We start from the raw sequence: 12,385 nt of genomic DNA on the forward strand, positions 1-12,385 counted from the left end.
GAAAAGCAGGAAAGTGTTATCTTGCAAATGGAAAAAGTTGCATATACGCAACATTAGCGCAATGCGTATAATAAATTAATTTTTTAAAATACAATTTTCCGAATACTATTGATATCAATTTACATACATAAATTTATGTGAAATATTTTAATAATGTGTAAAATAATCTTTATCTTTACAAAAATAATCGAAAATTTGCAAAAATAATGGGAAAAAGAAATGTTTAAAACATTTTTCCATTTATTTTTAAATGTGTTTCGAAAACACGTTTTTAAGTATGCATTAGAGAAACATTTTTTTTTTTATTTTCAACTGGTGTACAATATATTCATTTATATTTATTTATTAGTTAATTTAAAAAATTATTTGTATCTGCTATTGTCACGTTTTTATTTCAAAATTTATTTATGCGAAACATGTAACCATATAAAATTCGAAAATCGCGATAAATGATAACTTCTGATATTGTATTCAAATAAAAGTCACTTCTAGATCTGAGAATCTATCAGTCACAAATTGTGGAACACTTTATTTAGCTCTAATAAAAAATATATATATATTATAGTTTTAATAATTACAGTTTAACAACGTACTTTTTTCTCTCACGCAATTAAATCGCGTTTAAGTATCATTAGGATCTGTTTAAGCATTCAGGTGTGTCAGACATGAAGTATATTTAATTTTACGTGACAATTTAACTTTTTTTTTTAGTAAAACATTAACTCGTTTCTTTTCCAAATATGTGGGTCATTCATCTTTAATTCAAGATATCAGAAATAATCTGTGTGTTATAAAAGCTATATATAAACTGTATAAAATATAATTTATAATTGCCAATATTATCGTTACAATTTTAAATGAAAGAATGAGATGGAATGATTACGAATTATTGCATACAGATTCTTATTTTTCTAATATACAATATTTTTGTAAGTTTCAGAAAATTGAAAACATTCGAAATTATGTCAAAGCTGGAAAAAGAGTTGTATTAATTGGAATTCTAGTTGAAAATAGACGAAATTTTATGATAATATATTATAATTATAATTTTGAGATAGAGTTCTGATTAATATGATCAGAATCTTCTGGTACATTTTCGTACATTTTCAACTAGAATTTTTTCTTAGTAAGGAATTAAATTTTTGCGTTTGAGAAATTTGTAGATACAAAATAGAATTGACATAATTTTTAAAGCTTAAATTACAAATGAACCGTAATGGTACATCTCGAAATTGAAATCTTATCTAAAATCAGTTTTTTAACGCTTGACGTCGGAATCACTTCAGAATGATGTTAAGATGTAAAGTCTTCAAAGCAGTCGAAAGGTTTTCTTGAAATTCTGTACGCGCAAAATATGTATAAAATAATTACAATGCTTATTTTTTCGATGTGAATAGAATACATATAAAAATTGTATAACATGCAAAGAGCTAACGAGGGCACTAACAAGTTTTTATTACACACAAACGATATGTTCAATGTTTATTTCTCTCTGTAAAACATCGCTAGTTGTACATCGATAAATGGTACACCAATTTATTTCATTCACATTAATTTGCGTATGTTTATGTTAGAGCTAGAAAACGAAGGAAATTGTCATGAGGCACAATTCAAGTCTTGCATCCGACATTCTTTTCGATCTGTGAAAGATCGGCGATGCCGACCGAATGACGCAATTATATCACTTACCATTCTAGTAAAAGGTCTTTTACGATATTGTAACAAAGTAACAAATAGATTACATCTAAATTAATTAGTAATAATAGTATGCGTAGTACTGTGGCTCCTTCAAGCCTTCACTCCTCCTTTAGTGTGTCTCTGCAATTTAATGACATAAACTAAATCATATCATTTCTAACGTCGATTACATATTATGTTGATATTAACTATTATAGCGTCTGCAGCTCATGATTATTACTGCAATTACCGTTTGAACACTTACTGCGAGTTGTTCTTTCTCCTTACGTCCCACGATATTACAGTGAGCACGTCCAAATACGTGGTACTGATTGCACACGCAATCCTTTTCGATTTCAACATTCGTGAGGTCTTCAGCGATCTTTCTAGCGGTGACCTGAGCGAATTGCCTCTTTTGATTTGGTTTAGCATCAATAAAGTTATTGGAACTGAACACTGTCCCACCAGACTGCAACAATGTTTTATATATATAATAATAATCTGATTACTCTTCATTATTTATTATTCTTTATGTATTTAGAGTGATTAATTTCTATATTCATTCAAAACTATTTCTCGAGTTTCGAGCTTAGTCGATTCTTTTTTCTTTGCATACTTACCGCAATAGCAAAGTCAGCACACACGTCAACTGAAGAGAGGACCATGTTGGATTTGAGATCGGTGTTTCCGCTCAATGGCTTCTTCTTACTATCGGCGAATACGTATACACTGTCACTATCGAAACCAACAATGTTCTTTTGCACTTTGCCGGAGACCTGGATGTCATTGGTATAGTACACTTGATAGTAACCCAGTCCCAAATCTCGGTACACCTTCAGTCCGAGTACAAGCCTCAATTGTTGTAACTGAAAAATTGAAAGCGTTTAGAATCTCTTATTTATTAGCAGTGTATAACAAAATATATTCGCAAATATTTTTTATGAGATTATTTCTAGTTTTCTTTCTAGTGCATAACTATAGTTAACTTCTCATTTTTATTTGGAATTATAATTCGCAAAACTTACAAAAAATAAATTGCAAATTGTAGTTACAATTAGCAAGATATGGAATGATATGAATGATATGTTTGTAATATGTTCGATATGGATTTTAATTAGTGATATAACGGAGTCGAAAATAAAAACTCACCGATAATGGCAACGGACTTTTTTCACATGGGGTAGCAAAGATTGCGACGACGGCCTTTACTGCGCCAGGTCTGAACGGATAATTAATAGCTTCCTCGTAAGCATCAGTCAACTTTAATGCGCCTAACTCCAAGTTTACTCTTTGCTCTAAGTATTTCACCTGCTTCTCATAATCACCTTTTTTGGCTTCCTATAAACATTGAAGATATTATATATCGCATATCAAAAAAGTCGACAAGATCAAAAATTTCGTGACTTTCTTTAGGTTATATATAATTTGATGTAATTCTGTAAAATTATAGATTACCTCGAAAGTAATAATCGGTTCCGATTTCTCGAATTTCATATTCTTCACTTCACCTTCAATGTTAGTATTGCCGTTAGAAGTGTAATGCTGCGGCCACTTCATGTGTTCGCCGAAACCAATTAAACCAATGTGAACGTCCCTATTGAGATTTAATCAATATAAATAAAAGGTAAGAAATATCACAATATGGCATTTGCGTCGCAATATGAATCCATATAGCCTAAAGCGCATTTTGATCTTTCAAATGTTTTCTATCTTTATGATTGATTTCTGATTTGTGGAATTTGTAGAAGATATTTCGATATTTTTATAAGAATAATGTTTACATACGTTATGCCGTGTTGTTTCAGTTCCTCTCTTAGATCGGTTATCAATGTTGGAATCAGATCTTTAAAAATTTTCTCATTTTCCTCAACTTGTTCGATTACTATGATAATGTCAGCTTGATTTTTTGGAGTTTTGACGCTGAATGTATCACCAATGGCAACTGTGTTCTCGCCAACTTTGCAGCTTACTAAAATATTATGATTCACATTAAATGTGTTTGTTCTTCTAAGAATCAGTATCTCTGCCTGACTTTCAAGTCTCATATTTATCTTAAAACGAGATGTTTTATGTAAATCTACATTTTATGAAACTAACGCAAGAAACATTTAATATTTCTATATCTCGAGCGTCTTAAGAAAGTTTATTTCCGACAAGAGATTTTGATTTTCTTTATATTAATACTGTATTAACATCATACTCTGTACTTTGTAAAGTAGTACAAGTCAACAATTTAACTTACTACAAGTGGATGGAATGTTTATTTCGGAAATACGCTTATAATAGCAATTGGCGTAATAAGCGGAGGCGAGCAAGCAAGGAGCTTGCGGATTTCCGTTAGCCGCAGCGTCACAAGCGTCTCGGTAATGAGTCGGATTAACGTAGTTGAAGCAGTTTCTAAAACATGACGGAGAAACATCATTCCTAAGTTGCTTCTAAGTTAACGATAAAATGATTATGACAATTATATTGTTTCGAGTATTCGTGAAATATCATCTTAAATATGTAATATACGGGAAGTTTCTCGCGATAAGATTTCATGGATTATATCACACACACACACACATACACACACACACACACACACAAGAATTATCTTATTTTCTAATGCGATAAATACATTTAATCTTATCGTCTTTTCATAAATTGTTATTTATCAAATTTCAAATATTTGAACTGGGTAGTTGCAAACTGAAGCAGTGCTCATTTGAACTTTTCATTCCGTACAGCTAAATTTACGGCATCATATTTTCTCTATGCAATCTGACAATTTGGTTTAATCGTATTTTTTTAAATGGCGAATGCACTTACTTCAAAGTAGACTTCTGGCCGGAGAAGTAGTCAGTACAGACTGGATTACGTTGCTTCGTCTTGTGATCGATCGCGTTCACAGCCGGGCAATCGGGCTTCAGTTTGTATCCGTTAGCAAATTCAGTCTCGCTCTCAGTAATCTGTTTCAATTGCGAAAAAGGCGCTTTTAGAGATCACTGCAAGCACTGCAAATCTCTACCGTATTACGACGTAAGATCCTTTCGTTGCAAAACACTCTTCGTATTTATTTTTATTTTCGAAAATAGAACATTCAATTTTATTCTTGCAGACAGATGAAATTTTGCATACTGAAATATGACGTACTTTATCTTTTCATTTAAGAATACAGATATAGAAACGTTGGTTCCAGTTTCGCACACAAACTACTTAGGATATCTATCTCGCAACGAAAGAATGCTGATCTCCTTGGGAATTTGTGATCCCTTCGGAAAAGAATTATGCCGTATCACGATAGATATTTGTCTATTGATCGAAGCGAAAACTTTGGAATAAAAGCAAAAGTATATAAAGAACATGATTTATAGTCTAGCGATATTACCACAAGGTCTTATGAATAGAAGCGCGACGCCGAGAAAATGAGAGACGAGCTTCCGAGAACAGGAAGCAGATCATATTAAATATTTATAACGTGTGTACATTTTTCATTTTGCTTCTAGCGTACTTAAGCTATCAGTTCCGACTTTTCTCATAATAGAATTAATTAAAGAAGGAGAGAATATTTTTTATACTTATATTATTCTGCTGTATGCAAAGAAGTCGCTTTTTTAATCCATCATAATTAAAAAATAATTTATGAAATCTTCGTTAATGAAATCCTTTTAAGAATTATTGTGCAATGTTATAACTGAGCTTTTGCCTCTGATATTTCTGCACGAGGAGCTATTTATTTAACAATAAAACAAGTTACACTCACCTTTCCGGATGGCAATGTATAGTCGTCGTAATGCTCGTTGTTGCCATCACCGAGAAGACCGCGTAATTTTCCGTGATAAAAGCCGGACACGTGAACTACGCAAAGCATTGCAGAGTGTTTAGGACTGCATACAACGTGTACACCGTAGTCGGATTTGATGTTCGGAATCGAGACCAGGAACGCGTGCAAATTCTTCGTGTTAGCTGGGAAATCGGCCGGTTTGTTATTCACCAGGATCTGAAAAAAAGAAAAATGCGCGAATACAATTGTGTGTGAAAATATTGAACGAAAACATTAAAAAAAGAGTTTCTTAAAAAGAAAAATAAAACGTAAAAATGAGCAGAAAATTGCGGAAAATGGGCGCGAAGTTGGTGCGATTTCACGCTCGTAGTAACAGAGTTTGGACGAAAGATGAACAACAGCGATTTTTATTCCTTCCTCGCTCAGTACGTCTATAAGAGAAGCGACGCGAGGATAATAGAGTTTGACTTGTCAGCAAAGTTTGGAACTCCCTAGTAAACTTACAAAGTTACAGTTCAATACGGGATTGCATTATGAGACTCGTACACGGAATACCATATGAGAGCGATCTAGTGGTTTCACCTTCCCACATATCCTTTCTCTCTTTCTCGTTTCCTTCTCTCCAAACTATTTGCCCCGTTCTCAATTCATGTCACATACAGCACCAACCTAACTTACCAGCGCTATAGGAAATTGGTTAAGAGATAAGAGAAATAAACTTACGTTGCCATTGTTCTTCAGTGTGATGCTCTCTTTAGGCTCTGTTACGGTCACACTAATCAGATTTCCTTTGTTAAAATTGGCGACGACAGAGAAATTGCCATCCTGCATATCCTGGGCCAAAATGTAAGTGCAATCACCAGGCATACTGAGATGATTGCCATCGAAAGTGAAAATATGTCCTCCATCAATGACGATGCCGATTTTGCTGAAGGGAGGTACGATGTCAGAAATCAGAGTTGGCCTGTTTAAAATACAAAAAATGATTAACGTTAGTTAATCACTGATTAACATTATTACTGATTACATTGATTAATATTATATTTCTCTAACGAAAACTGTAACATTTATCTTCAATTTTGATAAAAATAAACAGAAAAATATAAAACGTGTAATAAAACGAAATTAGAAAGTTAGAAAAGAAATAATATATATACATGTGTGTGTGTGTGTGTGTGTGTGTGTGTGTGTGTGTGTGTGTGCGCGTGTGTGTGTGTGTGTGTGGAAAAGACGAACCTGTAGGTGTAGTACAGATCCATGAGAGATGGTAATTCGTTATTGCGTATCAGATTGACGAGAGACACTTTGAATGATGTGATCACTGGCAATTTCGATAACATTTCAAACTCCGCGGGAAAATTAGCCTCAAAAAAGTTATCTATGAAGCTCTTTAAGCTACCATTGGATTCCAGAAGTTTGATGAGAGATGCAATGGCATCGAACATATGATTATAGATCTTCTTGATCTCACTGGAATTATCGACCTACGCAAGACGATTGCATTTTATTATTTCAGGAACTTTACTATTTTAGTAATTTCGGACCATTTGAAGGGTACTTCCGATCGTTTGAAGGGTACTACTTGAAATGGCAAAATGTGACGTAAGACGGGTAAGGAAACTTACTTTCTCGTGTTTGACGTGCTTCATGATGTATTCATAAGTAGCGCTGAAGAGCTGTCGAAGTTCCTCGGTCGGTAGCGTGGACTTTATGACCTCGCTGAATTCATGAATGGAGGCTAATACGGTTTCCGGAATTTTAAGGTTTAGGATATCTTGATATTGCTGTTTTACGATATCGAAGATTGGTAACGCTTTCATTTGATTCTTCAACAAAACGAAAAATTCCTCGATGTCTTTCTTAAATTTCGCGAAGATCTTAAATATGATCTTAGCAATGTCTTGAGCGATCTCCGAAGCTACGATTGCTAATTCTTTCAGTTCTTTCTGATGTTCATTAATCACAGTGAGTAACGTCTTGAGATAAGCCATAGAAACATTGACGACGCTATCGATGAAATTGATGTATGCATTAACTATCTTGTTATAGGATTCTTTTAGTTGAGGATAAACTGTATTCCATGCTTCTTCGAATTTGGATATTATTTCAGCGTACTCTTTTTCAAGTTCGTTTAATCGTATGGTTATTTGTTTCAAGCTATCCCTTATGGCCTGGATAATAGTTCCGAAGTATTTATTGCTGAAAGAATACGATCGATAAGTATGTACGCGATAATTTAACGAGACCTATGAATGATTTAAATTTCAACTTAAAAGGATATATTTATATATGTGTTATTATTATTATATATATTATAATAAATATGTAGTAATTATATATGCAGAAATATTATAAATGTTTATTACTATCTTTCACAAAATAGAAAATTGCATGAATGCTGAATGTGATGTAAAATTGAAAAGGTGATATAAAATTATAAAGTATATAATTAACAATAATTATTAAAGATTATTGAGTTCTTACAAGGTAGCCTGTATGTCTTTGATGGTCTGATCAGCTTGGAGTTCGTTCTTCAGCTTGTTTAATTCAGTCTCGTAATAATCCGAAAGTGACTTGAAGTTTGGTTGAGCTTTCTTCAAATGTTCCACGAGATCTTTCAATTCTCTTTCTGCTTCGTTGCCTATATCATTGGAGACATCCTTGAATTGTTTCAATAGCCCGATGCTGTGGCTTCGATAATGTTCCTAAATTATATTATTAATACAATCAGTGAAGCGATACTACAGTCATTACATCGCATGATGTGACACACAATTGTTGTTAAAATGTACTCACGAGCACGTGGATAACATTGTCCTTGTTGTAGCCGAAGTCAGGTTTCAGGAACTTTTCTTCATCAAGGTGGATCAAACCACGGAACAAATTCTTCTTCTCTCCAGCTTTGAAAGCGTCAGCATGAATCTCGGCCAGTTGTCCAAGCACAACACGTCCTTCGATGATAAGCTTCGTGTTGGGATTGTCTGAAAACATCGAAAGATCAATTCATATAGATTTATGATATAAAATATGATCATAGTTTATAATTATATATACATTTTTATAATTATATTTTATAATTATATGATTAAAAGCAAATATATATAATAACAATTTCACAGCGATATCTGGATTTAATATAACAATACGTCATTAAAGCAAAAAATATATAAATATATATTCTCCTTTTCTCAAGGATAAAATACATAATTTAAAATAAACTTTACCTTGCTGGTATTCCGAATATGTGAAACTGTTGAAATCATGCGCTTCGAAATTAATTATAATAGGTTTATTGCCCACAATCACGATTTCCGAGTCAAACTTCTGCAGATTTTTTTTAAATTGCAATTTTGTGTCAAATTTAAGGAGTTCCTTATTAGGTGAGGTTACAAGCAGATGCGCTTCGTTGTAATTCGCAGAGAACAGAACACCTAAACTCTTTGGTTTCTGATGTACATCCGTGTATGATAACATGCTGCCGAAACCGAATTGAGAATCCGAGATCGCCAAATGTGATTTCAAGTCAACTTTGAGTTGTTGCCCACGGCTGTTCACTTCAATTACGCTGGTGATGTTGTGACCCTTGTCAAGATTCTGTCGGTTTAATTTCGCCACCACGTTGATTTTCTGCGTTTTCTTGGCGAAGACATCGATATCTAAGTTTGCGTCTAGCAGATGGTCGCCGCCGTAATGAAGTTTACCTTTCACTGCCATATCCTGATTGAGAGAAATTCGCATTCGAAGTGATTTAAAAATCAAATATCAAACTAACTGGCAATTGACTAACTCGAAATAATGAGTATGTGATAAAATAAAAAACAAGCTGAACATAAATCGGGCATAAATCCACAGAGAATGCATTATATATTGCATTATATATTGCCTTTTTTATAGCCAAGTAGCTCGATGAAACTCAACGCTAGATTGCAAGAAAATCGACAATAAAAGCTTTGTCGAGGTACATTCTCTCTCCCTCTCTCTTTCTTTCTCGCTAGTTTTATATTATATGAAAGCTTTGACCTTATTTGCGTAGAAATTGGAAGCAAATTGGAAATGCTTTTTTAGTTCATTTTTTGTTTAACATCGAATGTCATTCAATGTAATTTCTACATACAGATTTAAAAATCTCGGACGTCATTCAATGTAATTTCTATGTATAGATTAAAAAAATCTCTTTGTGGAAATATATCCGCTGACGTACCTTTGGCTGAGATGGATATATGAATTTGACCTCTCCGCTGATAGATCCACTATTCTTCTCGATATTAATATCGCCGTTGGCGGTTAGACCAGTTTTGTCGGAAGGCTTATTCTTTCTGTCCAAGTAAACGGAAACATCGACTTTAAATGCTCCGGTTTGTTTCGTCTTCGGCAAGTCAAATGTACCAATGACAGCCAACTCGCGACTGGGTAAAGTCAGAATGACACCTATGAAAAAGAATAACAGGCGAGTTTTAATTTTTATCTTAACGATTAATTTTGAAGCTAAAACATGCGCGCAATTGTGATATTTATTATATTAATTATTATAATAAAGATTATTAATAGAAAAGTAGAGTTTTTTTTTTTTACCGCTTTCTTTAGAATGAACGTAGACTTTGTAGGAATACTGGGAGTTGTCCTTCGAAGAGTGTAAGTACAAGTTTGCAGAGTGATCAAGCTTGGAATCTTTAACTACGGTGTTCGTTTTTAATCCAAATTCAACCGGCACGTTGAATTTCTTCAGATCTACTTCCACTGTTAATTCATGATCCACATTATTCTTATCTGTGAAATGAACGAAAATATAAATTATGAGAATTGTTCTGCGAAAGGTCGACACTAAAAAGTAATGGATAAGAATGTCTTTAATAATCTCTCATTCTGAGATGATTCTTATCTCATACAATACTTTTAATATACATTGATCCATTTCTTTAATTTTATTTTTTTTTATTTACCAAGTTGTAATTAACACTAATAAGAATTTTTATTAAATACTAAATTAAAAAATTATTATCAAATAAAATTGAATAATCGAAACCATTAGACAAGTTAATTAAGAATCCAATGATTGAACGTGTGATATTTCAGTAACTTTGTTTTTAATTTTCGATTTGACTTTCTTGACATTTATCAAGCTGCAACAATTAACACTAATAAGAATTTTTAATAAATATCAAATTATAAAATTATTATCAAATAAGATTGGAGAAGAATAATTAAAATTATTAGACAAATTGAAAAATCCAATGAGTAAACGCATGATATTTCACAATCAGAGATAAAAAGCAATAATTGTGATAAAATTATAAACAAACATATATTTGAACATATATTTTTTATAAAGTATAATCGGACTGTATTGTAAAAGGATCATAATGTATTAATTTCTCATTAGAAACTCGTTTTGTTGCCTCATTTACATGCAGGTAGCCTCGGTCGATGTTAATCGCGGAAATTTTATTTCCGTAAACTCTCGAGGCCCGATAGGCCACAGCCATCAAATTGATCCCGAGGGAGGGAGAGGTAAGGGTGGGAAAAAAAAAATAAAACGAAGTAAACTTTATCGCGCTACACGTCATCGCAGTACTAGAAAGGATTAAGACGCGTGTACGTCAGCGGAGCACACGCCCTTGCGGCGTGACGTCATTCCGCATCGTCGAGCAACTTCTTTTTTTTTTCCTTATGTATTGCTCCATGTATAACTCCGCTACCACCCGCCACCATCCGCAATAGTCACGCCTGTCTTCTCGCATCGCGATCTTTGCGACACGATCTCATCAAGGAAGAAAGGGAGAAGGACAGAAAAAAAGAGAGAAAGGAAAGAAAGTAAAAAAAAAAGCATGAATTGTGCACTCGAGTTAATGCGGCGGCACGTCGCTGTCGCTTGCAATCGTTCTCCATCACCACTTTCACCACCACCACCACCACCACCACCACCACTAACCGCAACGTCGTCGTCGCGCATAGAGATGCAATTCCAGAGCTCTATTAATAACTAAGGCGAGGCACGAATTAGGCGCAGATCACGCGAGAATAGAACGTCTATCGACCGAGATCCGCTTTAGGCCCTGCGAATAAGGGGTAGTAATACACAACATGTATCCTCTTCTGCGAAATTCTATCGTACATACGTGTGCGTATGTATACATAGGGATTGCGACGTCTTGCGCACTCCTGCGTAATATGCATGCGATAGACGATGACGAGGACGATAAGATGCTTCCATGCGTTGTCGGTGGATGGTCCACTGTCGGATCGAAAGTTTCTCTAATTATTCAAAAGGAGGTGGATCTACATGTACAAATGAAAGCCGTGATAAAGATGATTTCCTGAGAGACATCACGAGGGAACGATACAATTCGGTATCTTTTGTGTGGCTTGCGAGGATTTATTATTATCATATACGATCCCCGTGTATTTTCTTTTGTATTTTTACGAATTCAAGCCCGTTGCGACGAAGCATGTCTTAATAAAGGGCCGGCCCAGCACGCAAAGCGAGGTAGCCTATCATCGAGGTAACGTATTTCCACAGGAGCACCTGTGGAAATATCTACCGTTCTTTATTTATGAAAGGCTTTTTTATTATGGTATATTGTTGAACTCATGCTGTAATTTTCGTTTCATCGAGATTAAACGGGAGCACACGCTAATAGTAAATTATTAATATATTACATACGCTTATAATAACGTTATTGTAATAGTATTATTATAATAGTATTATTATAATAGCATTATTATAATAGCAACACATTGTTGTTTTATTTCATGGACTATAAATTTTCAGTAGCTTTCTGATTTTCAATAGCTTTCTGTTTTTCAATTTCAGACCGTTAATGAAAAAATAAATAACGGAAAAGAATACTTGAGAAAAAGGAGAGATATTGCAGAATGTGATTCTATGAAAACAAATGTAAAAATAAATTAAATATTCGATATAATATTAAAATTTAAATATTC

General features: G+C 33.7%; 1 protein-coding gene across 1 annotated transcript in view; it reads right to left on the minus strand.

Moving 5' to 3' along the window:
• Positions 1–282: 282 nt before the first annotated feature.
• LOC108687600 (apolipophorins) overlaps positions 283–12,385 on the minus strand; it is a 28,118-nt gene continuing 16,015 nt past the window's right edge. The window contains exons 10-26 of the mRNA XM_018193455.1: positions 10,016–10,210; positions 9,645–9,871; positions 8,668–9,160; positions 8,240–8,424; positions 7,928–8,148; positions 7,069–7,642; positions 6,680–6,927; positions 6,167–6,407; positions 5,423–5,659; positions 4,489–4,628; positions 3,920–4,074; positions 3,463–3,646; positions 3,133–3,271; positions 2,827–3,015; positions 2,298–2,543; positions 1,943–2,146; positions 283–1,818 (exon numbers count right to left, since the gene is read on the minus strand). Coding sequence (XP_018048944.1) covers positions 1,789–1,818; positions 1,943–2,146; positions 2,298–2,543; positions 2,827–3,015; positions 3,133–3,271; positions 3,463–3,646; positions 3,920–4,074; positions 4,489–4,628; positions 5,423–5,659; positions 6,167–6,407; positions 6,680–6,927; positions 7,069–7,642; positions 7,928–8,148; positions 8,240–8,424; positions 8,668–9,160; positions 9,645–9,871; positions 10,016–10,210 — 3,908 coding nt within the window. The 3' untranslated portion in view covers positions 283–1,788. The remainder of the gene's footprint in view (positions 1,819–1,942; positions 2,147–2,297; positions 2,544–2,826; positions 3,016–3,132; positions 3,272–3,462; positions 3,647–3,919; positions 4,075–4,488; positions 4,629–5,422; positions 5,660–6,166; positions 6,408–6,679; positions 6,928–7,068; positions 7,643–7,927; positions 8,149–8,239; positions 8,425–8,667; positions 9,161–9,644; positions 9,872–10,015; positions 10,211–12,385) is intronic.

Source organism: Atta colombica, unplaced genomic scaffold (genome assembly GCF_001594045.1).
Source record: "Atta colombica isolate Treedump-2 unplaced genomic scaffold, Acol1.0 scaffold102, whole genome shotgun sequence".
Lineage (NCBI taxonomy): Eukaryota > Metazoa > Arthropoda > Insecta > Hymenoptera > Formicidae > Atta > Atta colombica.